The sequence below is a fragment of the Tachysurus fulvidraco genome, chromosome 4 (assembly GCF_022655615.1).
Source record: "Tachysurus fulvidraco isolate hzauxx_2018 chromosome 4, HZAU_PFXX_2.0, whole genome shotgun sequence".
NCBI classification, from domain to species: domain Eukaryota; kingdom Metazoa; phylum Chordata; class Actinopteri; order Siluriformes; family Bagridae; genus Tachysurus; species Tachysurus fulvidraco.
In genome coordinates this window covers 25,146,274-25,168,852 of record NC_062521.1, presented here as the reverse complement: position 1 = coordinate 25,168,852, position 22,579 = coordinate 25,146,274, and the positions used below count along the sequence as shown (strand labels likewise).

Sequence of the window (22,579 nt, the reverse complement as noted above, 5' to 3'; positions counted from 1 at the left end):
CATCGAAACACTATGGGAACGCCCCTGCGTGACCGCGCTCTGAACCACGTGTGTAATCTGACCAATAGGCGTTGGGACGTGACGTCATCGGCGGGTGACGTCGCGTAAACAGGAAGCTACAAATGGCTGCGAGATGGACAAGACGCTAGCTCCTGCGAGAGAAGGTAAGCGCCGCAGGGATGCAGGGAGTGTGGCACGGAGACGCAGCATCTCGTTCCTCAGGGAACTAGGATTACGGTCGTAACCTAGAGACGTTCCCTTTCGGAACACGAGCTGCGTCGAAACGCTATGGGATCGAGTGTCCAATCATGCCACACTGACCAGAAACTGCGTAGAGAGTGAGGGCCTTGGCACCTGCACATATGACAGAGGAGCCCGGGGTGGCTCTGAGGTCAAGGTCATAGAACCTGATGAAGGTTCAGCGGGGTGGACCAACCCGCAGCGCCACAGTTGTCTTGGAATGCCACTCCAGTGGACTAGGCCGTAGAGGCCGCTACACTCCAGGTGGAGTGAGCTCAGACCCCGAACGGTGCGGGGAAGCCAGAGGGCTTGTGAGCCGACAATCGCATCCACTACCCATCAGCTCAACGTCTGCATAGCAGCCGGGAAACCCTTCCTGTTAGGGCTGTAGCAGACGAGCAGCTGCACCGATTCTTTCCACGGACTCGTCCTGCGGAGGTAAGTGACCAGTGGTCGCAGTGGACACAGTCGGTTCTGACGCTTCTGTTCGGGGGCTGTAAATGGAGGAAGATCTGGAGCGGAGAAGGGTCTCTACTACCTCGGTAGACAGACCAGCCGCTATGAACTGTGCCCCCTCAGGGGCCACAACCACAGCCTCCACAGCTCTGGGCGAGGGTGCACCAGGGTTCCAACCGCCTGTGAGAGGAGATCCCTCCTGGGAGGAATTTCCCATGGAGGGCCCTGGAGTAGGGACACCAGATCCGCAAACAATGGCTTGCCCGGCCATCGAGGTGCTACCAGGAGGAGACGGACTCCATCCCAGCGAACTCTCTCCAGAACTCCAGGGAGCAGTGCAATCGGAGGAAAGGCGTACAGGCGTAGCCTCGGCCACGACTGTACTATGGCATCCAGACCTAACGGGGCTGGGTGAGGGAGAGAGAACCAGAGGGGACAGTGCGAGGTCTCCCAGGTTGCAAACAGATCCACCGTAGAACCTCCACCACCTCGGGGTGGAGACGCCATTCCCCAGGCCTTGGCCCCTGCCTCGACAGAGCATCTGCTCTGACATTCAACCGTCCCGGGATATAAATGGCCCTCAAAGAGAGGAGTCTGTCCCGAGACCACAAGAGGTCCGCTCGTGCTAGCTTGTACAAAGGGCGAGATCGGAGGCCCCCTTGGTGGTTGATGTAGGAGACAACCTCAGTATTGTCCATGCGGACCAATGCATGGCGATCTCGCAGGTCAGGGAGGAAGTGTTTTAACCCTCAAAACACCGCCATCATCTCCAGGCAATTTATGTGCCACGAGAGACGTGAGCGTGAGACATGAGCGGTTCAAGGAGCGTAGATCTAGAATGGGACGCAACCCGCCATCCTTGAAGTACGGGCTGTAAAAGCCTGACTCTCGAACCGAGGGGGGGACCACTTTGATGACTCCTTTCCTCAGGAGTGTGTGCACTTCTTGTTCCAGGACCAGAGCCTGCTCGGGTCCCACCAGGGTGGGACACATCCCGTTGAAACAAGGAGGAACCGTGTAGCTGTCCTCTATGGTCCGCAGGACCCACCGGGAGACTCCTGGCAGCTCCTCCCAAGCTGTCAGAAAGTCCCTCAGGGGAACCAGCCCCTCAGGGCTGGCCTCTGACCCACTCAGAGCAGCCGGGGCCAAGCCCTGCAGCTGATGGCGCCTCGCGAGAGGTGGCGGACCCTCCCCCTTCCGCAGCGAACCTTCGGGTGGAAAGGTGGGGAGCGAACCGCTGGAGGGAAGTCGCGCCCTGAAGCACATCTTGTGGCAGGGCTGACAGACCGGCCTCCATGACCCGAACGGCCGGAGCCACGTACTGACACCTCCTGAGAGGGCCTCCCCCATCCGTACCGAGACTTTGGGCGGAAGTGGAGGGAGGTGCCTGCTGGAGGGGGGCTGTGCTCTGGAGCACATCCTGTGGCAGAGCCAACGGCCTAGCGCCCCGGTGGTGCAGGGGAGGGATTGGCACCGTCACGTGAGGTGTGCCCCATCCCCCCAACCGTAGACCGTCAGGATCTACGCACCACTGCCCGTTTGTCGGAGACAAGGGTGACCCTCAGGTCACCCTGCTCCTTCCTGGGCCTAGAGCGTCGCCTTGGGCCCTTAGGCCCCGCCCACGGAGATCGGGTGGCCACGCTCTGTCTCTGGGCTTCGCGGACCAGGACCAGCTCTGTCTCTGGGCTTCGCGGACCAGGCTCGGGCTGCCGCAGAACAGCCCCACGAGATCGCCGAGGGAGGTACTGCTGAAACACAGCCGACTGCTTTTTAGACTCCTGGAACTTCTGTACGACCACCGTTACATCATCGTCAAACAGTCCAGGAGGAGGCATCGGCACGTCCAGTAGCACAGCTCGATCCTTGTCCGGGAGGTCGGACAATGTGAGCCACAGATGCCTTTCTGTGGCCACCAGGGCCACTATGGACCGCCCAACAGCCCGTGCCGTGTGCTTCGTGGCCCGCAGTGCGACGCAACTCCTCAATATCAGCGGTCCCGGATCCAAATCCCATAGCAGGTCAGGCTGGTATGCCTGCAACACATCCATGGTGTGGAGGCAGCCCGCGGCCTGACCTGCTGCCGCGTAAGCCTTCCCTACTAAGGCTAACGTAGCACGTAGCAGCTTAGTAGGGAACACCGGAGCCTTTAGCGATGATGCTACGCTAGGGGAGAGATAGCTAGCGTCTCTTCCACGCGCGTCTCTTCCACACGCGGCATTGCCCCGTAGCCGCACGCCTTAGCCCCAACCACATTCGTGTAAAGCGAGGACTGACTAGGAGAATACGGGGTTTCCCAGGATGTGGACACCTCGGCGTGCAGATCGGGAAAAAATGGCAGGCTCCGGCGCTGAGGAAGTGACACAGGGCGCAGGAAACGCTCATCCAGCTTACTGGGTGTGCGCTGCTTCTGCTGCTCCACCGGACAATCTAAATCCAGCTTTGCTACGGCTCGTGTCACGACCACGAGGAGCTCCTCATACAGCACACAGGAGCCCACAGGCTCGCTAGCATCCATCAGCTCTCCTTCCTCAGTGGGAGAGACATGTAATGCCGCGCTGCTCGCACCGGGAGAAGGAGCAGCCATCGGGCCTGCCTCTCCGCGAGAGCCGGAGCTCAATTCAGCAGATGACGCTGGAGAGGACTCATCCTCCTCCAATCCCGCTGCTAAATCGACCTGCGAGCCCCACGAGCACCGGCGCTGCTTTGCCTCGGCCACGAGAGAGAGCGCTCTTCTTGAAGAGCGCTCTCCGGGAGCGAAGCGTACGCATAGCCATGCGGCTGCAATGCGAGCAATCGACTCCCTTGAGAGCCGATTGTGCATGCTCCACTCCCAAACAAACAACACATCGACCGTGCGAATCCTTCCCGGTAATAAAATGGGGACACAGAAAAACACACTTTCTGAATTTTTGTCTGCCAGCCAGCACTCAATCAGAAAAACACAATATCAGAAAAACAGCGCTTCCCTGAACGAGCAGAAGCTATCGTCTTGTCCATCTCACAGCCATTTGTAGCTTCCTATTTACGCGACGTCACCTGCCGATGACGTCACCTGCCGATGAGGTCACGTCCCAATGCCTATTGGTCAGATTACACACGTGGTTCAGAGCGCGGTCAAGCAGGTGCGTTCCCATAGCATTTCGAAGCAGCTCGAGTTCAGAAAGGGAACTCTGTATGTGCTGTGGTTTGGAGTGGGGCTGTGGTTTGGTGTTGGTTCTTTAACAGCACAACCCAAGAGTTTTAAAAGAAGCTTTTATTGTCGTTTCAACCATATATATCTGTTGCAGTACACAGTGAAATGAGACAATGTTTCTCCAGGATTGTGGTGCTACATAGAACAAAGACAGAGCTAAGGACTTAGTAAGTTAGTCCTAGATACATTAAGTGCATCTGTGCAACCTGGTGCAAACAGTGGAGGAAAGACAAACAAGACGGACAAGACAGTGCAGGACAAAAGACAGTGCAAACAAAAAATGACAAGACAATACACAAAAGACAATACACAAAAGACAATAAATAGAAGCAGTGCAGACCAGTGTACATACCGTATGTTCAACAATATTGCGTGTTATTCCTTATTTAAACTCTAAATCGGTACCTTGCAAATATTCAGCTAATATTTATATAATTTCCCCATCAGTTCAGTTTGTGTGCTTATTTTGATTCAGACAGCCTGTGGACCACACTGCCCTACAACTACTACAGGACTCTGGTGAAGATGTTTCACTCAGTGTGCTCTCAGTTCCTGTCACTGATGATGAACACAAAATGTAACCACTGGACTAAACTAGAGCCTGTGCTGAAGGTTCTGCAGAAGCTATACAATGTAAGAACTGAAGTTTTTTTTTAGACAGTAAATCTGTGGATGTGATTTAACAATATGTCATAATAATAATATAATAATGAGTAACACAACTAGAATCTAAATGTCACGCAGATTAACAGTCAGAGAACTGCTCAGCTGACTGAGGGTTACTTCATTATCAAGGACGTCTGTGATTTGCTTGACCGGGTAAGTGCTGAAGTTAGTCCAACTTTTCATATTGGTATTTTGAAATTCAGCTTATTTTGTATGAATCAGCTTAAAAGCAGTGAATCAGCTTAAAAGATGAGCATGAAAATTTGTTTAAAGTTTCTAAAAGCCTAAAGGATTGTAAATAATTTATTATTTATTAATATAAAACCATATTTTACTCATTTATATAAACCAGAAACTACCAAAATAAAATGTCTCAGAATCAATGGAACAATCCCAAATATTCATGTGGTGCTCAATAATGATGCTAATCGGGGAGGATCTGAAACGTGTTAGGATACAAGACAACTTCTTAATTATGTATGTTCATATATTTTTTGTTTTTTTGGCTGATTTGAAATCTTGACCCTCATCACTGTTACTGAATATAAAATAAGTTCATAAAATGTTTGGTTTGGTGTGGTGCAATTTTCCAGGAAGCTTTACTTACCTCGGTAAACTTTTTTTCAATACTTTTGTGCAAATATTCAGATCTGTCATATCTACTGCTGTATGGTCGATGAATTGCATGCCATACAAAAGCAGTCCTCAATGTCAAGGGCTTCAGTGTTGTCTTTAGTTGACAAGAGAGAAGGTATGCCATATCTTTTTTGCTATCTCGTACCAGAAACGTTTGCAAGAGAATTGTTGGTAGTTTCCACTAGAGTGTTGTTATACTGGTGCTAAGAAAAGGTTTTAACTTGACGTTTTGTGTTTATAAAGATACTCCACAGAGACCACTGACTATGCGCAATAAGGTCATTCACACACGGATTATTTTGGCCATGTGGTAGGAAAATAATCCTGCCTGTTAGACTTCACCTCTCAATTGAGGTCGAACGCTAAGTAGATTTTTAAATTTATTTATTTATTATTTTTCTAATAAAATAGTCAGGGTTAGGGTTACAGTTAGGGTTAGAATTAGAGTTAGATTATCAAATAGGCCACGCCTGCCCGATGACACAATTTCAGAACAGCGTAACAGATATTGCGTTATCGGGTAGGCGTGGCCTATTTGATAATCTAATTCTAACCGTAACCCTAACCTTAGTTCTTGGTTGTTTATTTGTTTTCGAAAATAGGTTAACTGTAAGATAATAAAGCATAATAGATATAAAATATAAAATCTACCTGTATGACTGTTTTGTCCTTCATTATCCATCGTAGGTATGTTTCTTTTTGAAAGATGCGTTTTTCCAAGACCTCCAGAAACGCCCACTTTACGTCATGGTAACGAAACCCCTAGAATTTAGTGAATGCTCATAATAAATGTAGCTTCTATTGAACATAAAATATATTTTTTGCTAAAAAAAATAAATACAACATCTGTAGTAATACTCAGCTTAAGTCCATATATGGTCTATTATTTGAGCCCACGATAACTTCTGCATCCATAAGAGTTAATGTATTGGTATTTGGTTAACTGCTAGAATTTGTATTCAAAGTAGCTTAATCAAGGATTTTCCCAAAATTAAAACAATTTTATTGTTTTATTACCCCCATTAGTGTCCCATTTAATGGCAGCTAATCTTCCTGGGGTCCTCTTTTAAAATTAACATTTAAAATTAACACCCTGACCCTAAACTTCCATAAGACAGAAATACTACTCATAGGTCCAAAAACCAGTGCACATAAACTCTCACAACTTAACTCCCATTTAGAGGGATGTACTATTACAAGTAGCTCGACAGTGAAAGACCTCGGTGTTATACTAGACAGTAACTTGTCTTTTAAAAATCATATCGCCCATACTACCAAAACAGCCTTCTTCCACCTTAGAAACATTGCCAAGCTGAGAAACATCCTGTCTGTATCTGATGCTGAGAAGCTAGTTCATGCGTTCATGACCTCTAGACTGGACTATTGTAATGCATTACTAGGTGGTTGTCCTGCATCTTTAATAAATAGGTTACAGTTAGTCCAAAATGCAGCTGCCAGAGTTCTCACTAAGACAAGAAAGTATGACCATATAACCCCAATTTTATCAACTCTACACTGGCTACCTGTTAAGTATAGAATTGACTACAAACTGCTGCTACTTACGTACAAGGCTCTTAATGGTTTAGCTCCCATGTATCTAACTAGTCTTCTAACACGTTACAATCCTTCACGCTCTCTGAGATCACAAAACTCAGGGCTTTTGGTAGTTCCCAGAATATCTAAGTCTACTAAAGGTGGTAGAGCATTTTCTTATTTAGCTCCCAAACTTTGGAATAGTCTTCCTGATAGTGTTCGGGGCGCAGACACACTTTCCCAGTTTAAATGTAGATTAAAAACTCATCTCTTCAGTCAGGCGTACACATAATACATCCCATAATATCATGCACCAGTATATCAGACCAGCACATTTTTATGAACAGCAGATATGTTAATCCCTTTCCACTGCTTCTCTCTTTGTACCCATCCCGAGGCATCCAGACACTGTACCAGCTCCCAACGTCCTCTGTGGGACGAAGCCTTTGGACGTCCACTGAGCCGAGGCCGACTCTAAGAATCCTGAGACATCTCCAGTTAGACTCTGTGGTACTCAGGAGATCAGAAGTCCTTGAACCTCACACCAATACAACATTTAACTGACTGTATATTACAATCACACCCCCAGTGTCACCCATATGAGGATGGGTTCCCCCTTGAGTCCGGTTCCTCTCAAGGTTTCTTCCTTTACCAATTTAAGGGAGTTTTTCCTTGCCACTGCTGCCTGAGTCATCTCAGACTTGCTCATAGGGGAATAAATACATACACACTGTGAACTATATACATCTAATAATAATCTAGAATTTTTATTCTGTTAATTCTTATTTCTTTTATTATTCGTTATTTCCTTTATCATTAATTATGTTTACCTTCTGCTCTGTGTTTATGTTCTGTAAAGCTGCTTTGAGACAATGTCTATTGTAAAAAGCACTATACAAATAAACTTGAATTGAATTGAATTTAACATTAAACAAAATTTAACATTCTCACCTGACAGTGGTGGTACAAAAGTTTGTTTGGCAGATGCTATATAATGAAATTAAATACAGAATTTAATGCACCGCATATCTTTTACAGAAGTATTATATCAGCACATAGACTTAATATAGAAGCACCAGTTCAGGCATTAACCTGAATGAACTTTGGGATCACACTAATATCCTTGTGACGAAGCATGCCTGTTTATAATAGTCTGTAGATATATGCATGGTTTCATTTTTAATTTTTTTTGAGACAGAACTGAATGTTCCAACTGAGCACAGTGACTATTGCAACCTGGTGTGTATGGTGTTGCTTTTAATATAAACTGGGAACACCTAAGCTGCAGTTACCTGATTGTTTTTATTTATTTTTTATTTATAATTTTGAAACTGCTTGCTTCATTATGCACAAAATGGGGAATAACAAGCATACAAAAAAAAGTTTTTTTGTATTCAAATCCTGGCACATTAATTAACTACTCATACACATCACTGTTAATAAATTAAGTGGGATCATGCACAATGAAATGAATTACTACATGAAAGACCATGTCTATAGATTTGAATATATGATTGAAGGGTTACATGAGTAACACCTCCTTGGAAACTTGAAGACCCATGTAAACTTTTAGCCTTCGAGTTTTCCTAATTATTTGAATGAACTAAACATTATGCAGTACTAATTTAATCATCATTGTCTTCCCTCTCAGGGATCCAGAAGGCCTCCGTGTGTTCTACTACCTGGTACAGGATCTCAAGTGTCTCGTCTTCAGTCTCATCGGCCTCCACTTTAAAATCAAGCTGATCTAATTTCGACAGTTTCTACACACTGTTCATTTAGTTTGTTTCTCTTTCAGCATTTTGTACAGTAACTTCTGGCTTGTCTGCTGTTTTTCTTATTTTTTTTTTTTTAAATAAAACGTTGTCTATTTCAATAGTATGAATCAAGTGTTTTATGAAAAGATGTCACATGCACAAATATCTTGCTCAGTTAAACAGGTTCTCAATGCTCTTGCTAAAGCAAAAGTAGCAGCTGAAACAACTTTAACTTATTTTATTCCATGTGGGGTAAAATATTGACAATTAACCTAATCTACACCAAGGCACATTTTGAGGTATTTGAACCAAATCATTGATTTCACTTTTAAATTAGCAATACTTTTAAATAATGTGAACTTAAAGTACTTACATTTTACATTTACCAATTTAAAGTGTATAAATTTCAAATTGTACAGTGAACATTTGAACATCCTGTACAAATTTGCAGAACATGTTAATTGATTGTTAGGCAGAATTGAAAGTACAGAGGATCTGATCTACTCAAACAACTGCAGACAAACAATTGTTAATATAAACATTAACCTTTAAACCTCAAAACCCACTCTCATTCCACTGAAGCACATTAGTATTTAGATTAGCTGGATTTAATTGGCTTTCCTTCAAGAACAGTAAAAATGTCCTCCAGAGACTTGTGAACACATCTGAGAAATTCGTGGACGTTCCTGGCAGGGTAGCTGGAAACATTGCAACCGATCCTGTCATCATGGACACCGTAGCCCACTCCAAAACCATCTGGAACCACTGGGGCAAAGCCACCTAAATTGACAGCTGGGCTAGTGAGTGTGCTGGTAGACAGGATGTTGTGATTTATGGCCGCATAAGCTGGGTCCTGGTACAGACTTGGCATAGGCATTCCTTTAGAATTTGTCAGGTAGCGTAAGGCAAAAAGATGCCGGTCAAAACCTTGTCCTAGTTTGAAAGACAGAAAGGTTACAGAACATTTAAGATGTTTGAGAGGTGTACATTAAAACCCCTTTTTCAAAGCAAATTTAGATCTGATGTACAGGTGCTGGTCACATAATTAGAATATCATCAAAAAGTTGATTTATTTCACTAATTTCATTTATAAAGTGAACCTTGTTATTGTAATCTTATTATATCCATTCATTATACACAGACTGATATATTTCAAATGTTTATTTCTTTTAATTTTGATGATTATAACTGACAACTAAAGAAAATCCCAAATTCAGTATCTCAGAAAATGTGAATATTGTGAAAGGGTTCAATATTGAAGACACCTGGTGCCACACTCTAATCAGCTAATTGACTCAAAACACCTGCAGAGGCCTTTAACCTTCCTATTTTACCTGGGTCTTTTTGACCCGGCTGGAAGATTTCAATGTGTCATAACTTGGGTTTTCTTCCACATATTTGCCTAAAATTTACCACGATTGTTCCAAATTATGAACTTTGCAAGCAAAATTAATTTTGTCTATTTTCATTGAACTATGTGTTCAGAACAATATATACTTTGCGTTTTGGAACAGCTTGGGTCATTTTGACCACAATAAGTTTTTTGGCCACATTTAGTGGGGCAATAAGTCACACTTTTGCCCTTTTCAGCGCAATGAACATACATAGAGACACAAAAATGCACACATAAAATGTCCACTAACACACGCACCCAAAACACACACACCCCACACACACAAAAATTGGGCATATGCCTTCGCCTAGCAGAGGGCAAAATATGATCTACCGAAATGATGCTACACACACACACACACACACACACACACACACACACAGTCAAACACTGTTCAAAGCATTGGGCATTGCAATTCAGTTGGCCTCCAGACAAAACAAAAGCTACACATTTGTAAACATTTCACACACAGACACACACACTCACACTCACATATTGGGCATTGCATTTCCTTAGGCCTCCAGAAAAAAAAAGCTACACATTTGTAAACATTTCTCACTTTTGATATACCTTTGCCTAGTAGAGGGCAAAATATATGGGGTCAGAATTGTTTCGTTATTCTGAATAAATACACTATGATCCACAAATAAATATAAAGAGTTTTGAAATGAAGAAATGAAATTCACAAATAAATAAAATGGGATTTGCAAATAAAAAAAATATTTATAAATTGTATTTATTTGCGAATTGCTTCCTGCTCATTTGTGAATCGCGTTCTGTGCACTTGTGAATCACGGCACGCATTTGTGGATTGCGTTCTGTGCATTTGTGAATCACAGCACACATTTGTGGATTGTGTTCTGTGCATTTGTAGACGGTGGGCGGAGTCCACCTATTTGTGGATTCTTGTGCACGTCTTGACGTTAGAAATGTTTCAAATCCACAAATGCACAGAACGCAATCCACAAATGCGTGCCGTGATTCATAAATGCACAGAACGCGATTCACAATGAGCAGGAAGCAATTCGCAAATAAATACAATTTATAAATATTTTTTTTATTTGCAAATCCCATTTTATTTATTTGTGAATTTCATTTCTTTTTGTGAAATTTGTAAAAATATTTGTGAAACTCTTTATATTTATTTGTGGATCATAGTGTATTTTATTCAGAATAACGAAACAATTCTGACCCCATAAAAATATGATCTACCAAAAGTATGCTACACACAAACACTGGGCATAGCAATTCATTAGGCCTCCAGAAAAAACAAAAACTACTCATTTGTAAATATTTCACACTTGTTAGATGCATTTGTCCAGCTGGGGGCAAAATCTGATCTACCAACAAGCTTTACACACACACACTGACACACACACAACACACACAACACACACACACCCACACGTGCGCGCGCATGCACGCACGCACATTCACACACACACATGTACGCACATACGCTCACACATGTACGCGTATGCTTACACGCACACGTACACATACGCGCACACACGTATACACACACATATGCGCACCACACGTATGCACACACATATGCGCACACAAGTATGTACACACATATGCGCACACACGTATGCACACACACACACACGTATGCACACACACACACACGTATGCGCACGCACACACGCACACACACACATGGATGCACACACACGTATGCGCACACACACGTATGCACACACACACGGATGCACACACACACACACACACACACACACAAACGGATGCATACACACACACACATATGCACACACACACACACGGATGCACACACACACACACACACACACACACATGGATGCACACGCACACACACACACACACGGATGCACACACACGCACACACACACACACACACACACACGGATGCATACTCATATGCACAATTATGTCAAGACTAATTGGTATTGGGTGAGGAGCATGCACTTTAAATGCTGGATTATTCACACACACACACACACACACACACACACACACACACACACACACACACACCACACACACACACACACCACACATGACACAGCCATCCTGTCAAGACTAATCGGTATTGGCTGAGGAGCATGCACTTTAAATTAAATGCACTTTTATTTTATTCACACACACACACACACCACACACACACACACACACACAACACACACACAAACACACAGACACAACACACACACAACACACACACACACAGACACACAGACACACACACACACACATTCCTGGACCACATCTCCCATAGCTGACCCTTTGCTAGGCAACAGTTCCCATGTGCCTCTCTCCCTCTCGCTTCCCCCCCTTTCTCACTGAACTGTCTCTTCTGTCCCCCGAATCCCCAATTAGTGCTTCGTTCTCAGATGCCACCCTTTGACGCATCTTCTACGGCTTTTGTTCCATCTTGCTGAATATGTGTGACTTTTCATTGATCCCACAATCCTCAGTCATTTGTAGCAGATTTAATTCTTTGAAAGGCGGCGGCTGGGTCGTAAGCTCGAGTCGGTCTGAATCGAAACGAAAACGAAAGCGTTTGTACGAATGCGGTTGAAACAGTTTGTTTCAAACAGTGGAAACAAAACGATATGAAATGTTTTCAATGATATCAGGGAGGAAAAATCTGATGAGAGATTATATGTAAAGGTGCATCGGGTCTTACTTTAGCTCCGCCTCCAGGATCGTCAGTGGCCATCAGTATAAAAAGAGCTTTCTCAGCGAGCTAGTGTACTATTACTAAGGTATACTGTATATACAAAGTATCTCACAGAAGTGATACACTCTTCCCAAACACAACCTCGACCATGGCGACCCCTGTTCTGAGTGGATCCGGTCCTGTTAAACCACTGTATGGTCTTGCCCACCATGCTACAGCTCAGTTTCAGGGTCTCGGCGATCTCCTTATAGCCCACGCCATCTTTATGTAGAGCAACAATTCTTTTTTCAGATCCTCAGAGAGTTCTTTTCCACGAGGTGCCATGTTGAACTTCCAGTGCCCGTTGACAGAACGTGATCCACAAATGAGCAGGAAGCAATTCGCAATAAATACAATTTATAAATATTTTTTTTATTTGCCAAATCCCATTTTATTTATTTGTGAATTTCATTTCTTTTTGTGAATTTGTAAAAATATTTGTGAAACTCTTTATATTTATTTGTGGATCATAGTGTATTTATTCAGAATAACGAAACAATTCTGACCCCATAGGCGAATCGCTGCTCCTAGAGTGTCACTGCACGTACGCATGCACGCTGTACGGAGAAGCACAGGTACGCGCGGCGTGCACGCGCAGTCAGAGCTGGAGGTGTTTATCTATAACGGCGGCAACCAAAAGCAGTGAAATGTCACTATTCTTATTACCAGAGTTGTAGCACAAACAAAATATTAATGCAATATCTATACTAAATAAAAATAACATTTATTGATTTGGTCTTTGTCTTGTGAATATTAGTATATTAATGACTGCATTCATCGGACACACTGTTTGTAGAGAATGCACACATACATGAACTGATCTGATTCAAGACTGGCATCATTACATCATGCATAAAATTTTGGTGTCCACTTTTGCCATTTAATAATACCAGAACTTTTGGCTTACTATGTAGTCATATAATATATAATATAAAACTCTTCTTGTTTTTAAATTCTCACTGAGGGGCTAAAAACACCTTATACCTACCGAAAATCACTGAAATTTTACTTTTTACTTTTACTTCAAATACTTAAGTACATTAAAATAACAGAAAATGACTTTTGATACTTAAGTACAGTAAATATCAGATACTTTAAGACTTTTACTTGAGTAATATTCTAAAAGGTGACTTTCACTTCTACCAAAGTCTTTTTCTAGTACGATACTTGTACTTTTACTCAAGTGTTGCTTTCTAATACTTTATATAACACTGCAGCACACCTTCAGGGGTCTTACGTATGTAGTCTAGTGGAGTCCATGACATGACAGGTCAGGGCTGTTTTTGCAGCAAAAGTGGGACCAACACAATATAAGGAATTAAAAAACATGACAGGGGGGCACGGTGGCTTAGTGGTTAGCACGTTCGCCTCACACCTCCAGGGTTGGCAGTTCGATTCCCGCCTCCGCCTTGTGTGTGTGGAGTTTGCATGTTCTCCCCGTGCCTCGGGGTTTCCTCCGGGTACTCCGGTTTCCTCCCCTGGTCCAAAGACATGCATGGTAGGTCGATTGGCATCTCTGGGAAATTGTCCGTAGTGTGTGAGTGTGTGAGTGAATGAGAGTGTGTGTGTGCCCTGTGATGGGTTGGCACTTCGTCCAGGGTGTATCCTGCCTCGATGCCCCATGACTCCTGAGATAGGCACAGGCTCCCCGTGACCCGAGGTAGTTCGAATAAGCGGTAGAAAACGAACAAATGAATGAATAATTCAGTGATAGTTTTTAACTTCCTCCACTGAGCTTGATGCGTATTCTCGATCCCAGACGTCACTAATCACAACGGCACAATGTTCTTACGCCTTCAGCCACACGGAGATGTGTTTATTGCTCCTTTTTTTTTTTTTTGAATCATTTGTGTGATGACAAAGTGGCGGAGCAGCCTGGGACGTTCTGGCTTATTCTTCGTCTTCCTTTTTTCTACACATTTCTTTTTCTCTCCTGCTTCAGTGTGTATCAGCGTGTACACCACAGTGCTAGCGCTCCATGTCTACTCTTCTGTTGATGTCGACAGTGACGTGCCACATGCTCTAATCTCTCCTGTGTGTGTGTGTGTGTGTGTGTGTGTGTGTGTGTGTGTGTGTGTGTGTATTATAAGATTATTCTCTCTTTATTTTCAAAGCTAATGGTTTCATTAGAGTCATGTCTTGTTTCTGATGTCGCCTTGGGAAAAAAAAGCCGAAAAAAAATCAATTGAAATCGATTAATGAAGAAGTGATGTGAAAGCCTTGACTGTGTTTGATAGTGTTTCAGTGGGTAATAATCACAGCCCACTATCTGAGCTGACACACTATTAGTGCAGTAATTCTGCAGCATGACAACGGCGCATGATGGAACAGAGCACCAGCTCCATTAGAGAAGATAGTTATTATAGAAAGAACAACCTCCAGCTCACAAAGGACAATTTCACCATGTTTGTTCTGTCTCTCTCTCTCTCGAGAGAGAGAGAGAGAGAGAGAGAGAGAGAGAGAGAGAGAGAGAGAGAGAGAGAGAGATGACAAAACAATTAAAAAAAAAAATTAAAAAAAAAAAAAAAAAAAAAAAAAAAAAAAAAAACACAAAAAAGAGAGAGAGAGATAGAGGAGCGGAGATAGTAGAGAGAAGAGAAAGGGGAGAGAGAGATAGAGATAGAGGGAGGGAGAGAAAAAAAAAAAAAAACAAAAAAAAAAAAAGAGGATAGAGAGATAGAACGACGGGGAGAGGGGGGAGGGGAAAGTGGGAGCGAAGAGGGAAACACAAATCTGCGCTTCGACTGGAGAGAGCGCGAGATGCAGCGCGCGCACGCGTGCGCGCTGCAAGGAGCGCGAGCGGCGAAAAAAAACGCGCGCGCGCGCGACGCGAGGCGCAGAGCGCTCGGGCGACATAGACAACACAACGCGCTCCACCACCAAAACGGGCGCACGCTCGCGCAAGGGTGCCGCGGGGGCGCGCAAAAGGCAAACACACGCTAGCGGGCGCGGGCACACACACGGGGCCGGGCAGGGGCGGTACGTTTATCTAGCTCATATCAATAGAAGTACTATAATCTATGGAGGGCGTCAATATATCTGTCTCTCTATGTCTCTCTCAAGCTCTCGCTCTCTCAAAGGAAGGAGAAGCGTCGGGGAGAGAGAGAGAGAGGGCGAGGAGAGGAGAGAGAGAGAAAAGGGAGGAAGAGAGAGAGGGGGAGAGAGGAGAGGTATTTCTCTAATATATTTATTCAATAAAAACAAAAATGTATATCTCTCTATCTATATATATATATATATATAAATAAATATATATATTTATCGAAATGCACACAAAATATGTAGTTTATATTTAAAAAACTTTGTTCGTCAGTTTATTTGAAAAGATTTATATTTATATAGATATCATAACAATATATTTATGTTAATATATAGCTATATATCTATAGATATATAATATATCTCTCTCTCTCTCTCTCTCTGCTGTCTATTAAAGGTTAGATTTAAATAAAGCTACTTGTATATGTCAAATTGAACCATGTTGGCTTTCTGCAGCTAGGCTTTTGCTCTCCAGAAAAAGAAAAGACTTGCTTGAGTGGTGCATCTGAGGCTCTTGCACTAATTGTGATTCCCATCGCAGTGCTGCTGTTGACCCCCCAGGCACAGAGGCTCCAGTGATTAAAGCCAACAGCTCCCATAATGCACCATGAAATAAAGGCCACGACATGACAGGCTTCCTCTGTAGCCTGGTCAAAGTGACGCAGCACGATTCAGATTAGAGTGTTTATCACTCCTCGTCTATTCCTGTATAATCCTTCACTCATATCCTGCTTTTCCTTTTCTTATGCCTTTCCATTCTTTAGTACCTTTTTTTCAGACCTTAAAGTCAATTTATTTCCATTAATTCTACTTTTAAAGTAAAACCCACCTCGAGCGACTCATATAATAAGACCTACTTTCGAGTTTCGCTAGTTTTCTACATTACCCACATTCTGTTCTGCCAACCCATCGCAGGGCACACACACACACACACACACGCACACACACGCACACACACGCACACACACGCACACACACGCACACACACGCACACACACACGCACACACACGCACACACACACGCACACACACACGCACACACACGCACACACACGCACACACACGCACACACACGCACACACACGCACACACACGCACACACACGCACACACACGCACACACACGCACACACACGCACACACACACGCACACACACACGCACACACACACGCACGCACACACGCACACTATGGACAATTTTCCAGAGATGCCAATCAACCTACCATGCATGTCTTTGGACCAGGGGAGGAAACCAGAGTACCCAGAGGAAACTCGGCACGGGGAGAACATGCAAACTCCACACACAAGGCGGAGGCGGGAATCGAACCCCCAACCCTGGAGGTGTGAGGTGACCATGCTAACCACTAAGCCACCGTGCCCCCCCACCAAAACCAGTAATAATCATAGAATTTGAATGTATATAATTCTCAAGTCAAGAAGCTTTTATTCTTATCATTTCGGTCAAATACAGCTGGTTCAGTACATAATGAAATGAAACCGCTTTCCTATAGGACTCTGGTGCTACATCAAGACCCAGTGACGATGCTGATTCTCAATAACGACGTGCGGCGATCCGACTCATTTCTTAATCTCGGGCTTCTCGTTTAATTAAGATTCGTCTCCAAAACGAATACTTCAAGCATCCAAGCAGCAGCTCTGTTGTCGTAGTTCCCCTCGTGTTCAGCAGAGGGCTCAAAACACTCCTTATCCAAAGCTTCAGCTCCGTATCTACTGTACGCTTTTACCAGAAGTAAAGAAGAAAAGTGATTTCTATAAAATGCCTTAACTGCTTGGCAAACCGCCCCACTGTTAATGCTTTTATCAACGCATGTGTATTTGCAGTCTTTGCAGCAACCAAAGTTCACAGCCTTGCTTTGGAATACACCCAGCTGAGGAAATGATGGATTCAGGCTATCTCACGGTACCTAAAGGCCCAGACGTGCCATCTTCTCCAGAGCTGTCCACTCAGCTAACAAATAATGTGGTTCCAGCGCTGACCACCCTTTAATGACCCTTAAGAGTGTGTGCACAAGAGCGCTGCTTTCATTGAATCACTGTAATTTATTTAACGGAGTGCCAAAGGCCAGACTGTGAACAGAAAACACAAGAGCCTGGCTAGATAACCATCAATAACGTGAGGCAGGATGTTTTCGCCGTAGAGCTTAGGCTAAAAGAACTCGGGACCGTACGTTACGCCTGGCTTATCGACTCCGTAACATCTCAAAGCCTGCTATAATTCCGGCTCTCGCTTTCAATATTTTTTGTCTAAATTGCCATGCAAACACAACTCCCGTTTCCCTTTTGTTCTTCGGTAGATACCGCAGGATTTTTCTTCTGCGCTCGTAAGGGATCAGCAGGTTTGGTGGCACTCGTATCGTTTGCAGATGCTAATCACTTTGCTAGAAGTATTAAGGCCACGAGGAGTCTCGGAGACACATTTACATGAAAATGAATCATTGTTCTCGATGGAAATTTCTTCGACAATTAAATACGCTTGAGCTTTTTATTAATGAGCGGTATTAAAGGTCTGTTTTCTCAAACTGTGCAGAGAAGCTAGAACCACCTGTTTTAGCCAGATAAGCTCCCTATTACCTATGTAAATCTAACTGTAGTTCAACCCTGCTGTTCAGGCCCTTTGGGCACTCCCACAATACACCTGGGCGGTGACACACTGACTATTGATGAGGATTAGCTCCAGGGACCATGTTTTGGTTCATTTTTGTGGAAGGTATTTGATTAAAAAGTTTTGTTGTGTGTGTGTGTGTGTGTGTGTGTGTGTGTGTGTGTGTGTGTGTGTGTGTGTGTGTGTGTGTGTGTGTGTGTGTGTGTGCTTTCACAGGTAAGGGGGGGGGACACAGGGTTTTTCCTGTTTCTGTTTCAGGGCACAGCGAGAGTGTGTTTTTATAAGGAACAACTTTTAAATTTATATTCATAATGAACACAATGAGGGGGCACGGTGGCTTAGTGGTTAGCACATTCGCCTCACACCACCAGGGTTGGGGGTTCGATTCCCGCCTCTGCCTTGTGTGTGTGGAGTTTGCATGTTCTCCCCGTGCTTCGGGGGTTTCCTCCGGGTACTCTGGTTTCCTCCCCCGGTCCAAAGACATGCATGGTAGGTTGATTGGCATCTCTGGAAAATTGTCAGTAGTGTGTGAGTGAATGAGAGTGTGTGTGTGTGCCCTGTGATGGGTTGGCACTCCGTCCAGGGTGTATCCTGCCTCGATGCCCGATGACGCCTGAGATAGGCACAGGCTCCCCGTCACCCGAGTAGTTCGGATAAGCGGTAGAAAATGAATGAATGAACACAATGATGTAGAATCACATCCAATATTTAATTGAATGCAAAAAGTTCAAAAAAACGTTTGTTGAAACTTCTTTCGTTGGCACGCTTTCCTACATTACCCACAATTCTGTTAGACTATCTGTTGAGCCTATAGGATTAAACCCTCCGTTCACCTCCAGCTCACTGAGAAGAGGTCACTGCGGCAGCGCTTTAGTCTTTTCTTCTGTTTATCTTTCTCACCTCCTCGTCAATACACTCTGTACACTCTACTCATGACATCAGAACACCAGGCAACCGTGAAGTTCTCACAGAAAGGATTGAAAGATATCGATCGGCATCAACCGGCACATTAGAACCTGAATCACATCAGGGTGGAATTTTCCTTGGTTCTTGTAAGCATGTACCCGTGTTCTGCTGTTCCTCCTGCTGGCCTCTTTGGAGGTTCCAGACTCACTGCTGCTCTAATAAGCCTGAAAGGGCTGAGCAATAAGCCTGCAAATACAAATAGGACAGTTCAGAGTCACTGTGGATCTGGTGTATAGTACAGAAATACTAGGTGTGAGGTGGAAACACACACACACACACACACACACACACACACACACACACACACACACACACACACACACACACACACACACATCTCTCTCTCTCTCTCTCTTGCTCTCTTTCACAGGGGCAGTTTACCCAAACTTTACACAGTTTGGCTTATGTGGGATGTGGTACTTTAGTGGTTAAGGTGCTGGGCTACTGATCAGAAGGTTCTGAGTTCAAATCCCAGGTCCAGTGAGCCACCTCTGAGCAAGGCCCTTAATGCTTAGTTGTTTAAAAAAAAAATAAGATTAAATGTTAGTTACTCTAGATAAGGATGTCTACCAAATGCTATAAGTGTTTTTTTGGGCTGCTCCCTGTTTAGGGTCACTACAGTGAATATTAGATTTGGCACAGATTTCATACCAGATGCCCTTCCTTACACAACCCTCCCATTTATAACTGGGCTTGGGACCGGCACTGAGAGTTAAGTCTTCAGTGGCTGGGTTACCTTCCTACCTGGGAATCGAACCGGGGTCACAGCAAAGACAGCACAGGATCCTGCCACTGGAGCAACTGGGGGCTTTTAATTCACCCTGAACTTTTTATTAGTGCTTTTATGGTTAAATTCTATTTAGAGTATTTATTAATTAATTGATTGATTGATTGATTGATTGATTGATCAATTTACTTATTTATTTATTTATTTATTTGCCTGTTAAGGACAAGATGTTACAATTTCCTTTGACATTCAGGTTTACTACTTCTGGCCAATGAGGAAGCTCCACAAACTGGTACAAACCCTTGTGTGCTAATCGCTGGCAACATGTTCATTATACAGAAATACTGATGCTTCCTGATAAGACATCATCTGCTTGAATTAGAGCGAAGTCAAAAAATAAAAGAATGTTTCTTGATTTAATATAAAGTAAAATGTGTGTTTGTGTTGTGTTGTGTTGTGTTGTGTTGGTCAGGATCCAGGAGCTGAACGATCTGGGTGAGCTCTCACCACACTGGGACAACCTGAGGAGAGACGTCATCACTCGCTACAGCCATCTCATCAAAACCTACCAGGAAACACTCGCTGAGCTGGAGAAGTTCACCGGTGAGGAAACAGACACACCTCTCTCCATCCCTTTATACACACTATCTATCTATCTATCTATCTATCTATCTATCTATCTATCTATCTATCTATCTATCTATCTATCTATCTATCTATCTATCTATCTATCTATCTATCTATCTGTGTACGTCTCTCTCATCATTTCAACTGTCTTTCATCTATCTATCTATCTATCTATCTATCTATCTATCTATCTATCTATCTATCTATCTATCTATCTATCTATCTATCTCTGTGTCTCTCATCATTTCAATTGTCTATCTATCTATCTATCTATCTATCTATCTATCTATCTATCTATCTATCTATCTATCTATCTGTGTACGTCTCTCTCATCATTTCAACTGTCTTTCACCTATCTATCTATCTATCTATCTATCTATCTATCTATCTATCTATCTATCTATCTATCTATCTATCTATCTATCTATCTATCTATCTATCTGTGTACGTCTCTCTCTCTCTCATCATTTCAACTGTCTTTCATCTATCTATCTATCTATCTATCTATCTATCTATCTATCTATCTATCTATCTATCTATCTATCTATCTATCTATTATCTATCTCTGTGTCTTTCATCATTTCAATTGTCTATCTATCTATCTATCTATCTATCTATCTATCTATCTATCTATCTATCTATCTATCTATCTATCTATCTATCTATCTATCTATCTATCTGTGTACGTCTCTCTCATCATTTCAACTGTCTTTCATCTATCTATCTATCTATCTATCTATCTATCTATCTATCTATCTATCTATCTATCTATCTATCTATCTATCTATCTCTGTGTCTCTCATCATTTCAATTGTCTATCTATCTATCTATCTATCTATCTATCTATCTATCTATCTATCTATCTATCTATCTATCTATCTATCTATCTATCTATCTGTGTACGTCTCTCTCATCATTTCAACTGTCTTTCATCTATCTATCTATCTATCTATCTATCTATCTATCTATCTATCTATCTATCTATCTATCTATCTATCTATCTATCTATCTCTGTGTCTCTCATAATTTCAATTGTCTATCTATCTATCTATCTATCTATCTATCTATCTATCTATCTATCTATCTATCTATCTATCTATCTGTGTACGTCTCTCTCATCATTTCAACTGTCTTTCATCTATCTATCTATCTATCTATCTATCTATCTATCTATCTATCTATCTATCTATCTATCTATCTATCTATCTATCTATCTATCTATCTATCTGTGTACGTCTCTCTCTCTCTCATCATTTCAACTGTCTTTCATCTATCTATCTATCTATCTATCTATCTATCTATCTATCTATCTATCTATCTATCTATCTATCTATCTATCTGTGTACGTCTCTCTCATCATTTCAACTGTCTTTCATCTATCTATCTATCTATCTATCTATCTATCTATCTATCTATCTATCTATCTATCTATCTATCTATCTATCTATCTATCTATCTATCTCTGTGTCTCTCATCATTTCAATTGTCTATCTATCTATCTATCTATCTATCTATCTATCTATCTATCTATCTATCTATCTATCTATCTATCTGTGTACGTCTCTCTCATCATTTCAACTGTCTTTCACCTATCTATCTATCTATCTATCTATCTATCTATCTATCTATCTATCTATCTATCTATCTATCTATCTATTTATCTATCTGTGTACGTCTCTCTCATCATTTCAACTGTCTTTCATCTATCTATCTATCTATCTATCTATCTATCTATCTATCTATCTATCTATCTATCTATCTATCTGTGTACGTCTCTCTCTCTCATCATTTCAACTGTCTTTCATCTATCTATCTATCTATCTATCTATCTATCTATCTATCTATCTATCTATCTATCTATCTATCTATCTATCTATCTATCTATCTGTGTACGTCTCTCTCTCTCTCATCATTTCAACTGTCTTTCATCTATCTATCTATCTATCTATCTATCTATCTATCTATCTATCTATCTATCTATCTATCTATCTATCTATCTATCTGTGTACGTCTCTCTCA

General features: G+C 42.8%; 1 protein-coding gene across 9 annotated transcripts in view; it reads left to right on the top strand.

The window, feature by feature from the left end:
• Window positions 1–22,579, top strand: part of inpp4b (inositol polyphosphate-4-phosphatase type II B) — a 294,006-nt gene that overhangs the window by 196,497 nt on the left and 74,930 nt on the right. For all 9 annotated transcript variants that reach the window (XM_027145915.2, XM_027145914.2, XM_047812844.1 and 6 more), the window contains one exon: window positions 20,406–20,536. In XM_027145915.2, the coding sequence (XP_027001716.2) occupies window positions 20,406–20,536 (131 nt within the window). The remainder of the gene's footprint in view (window positions 1–20,405; window positions 20,537–22,579) is intronic.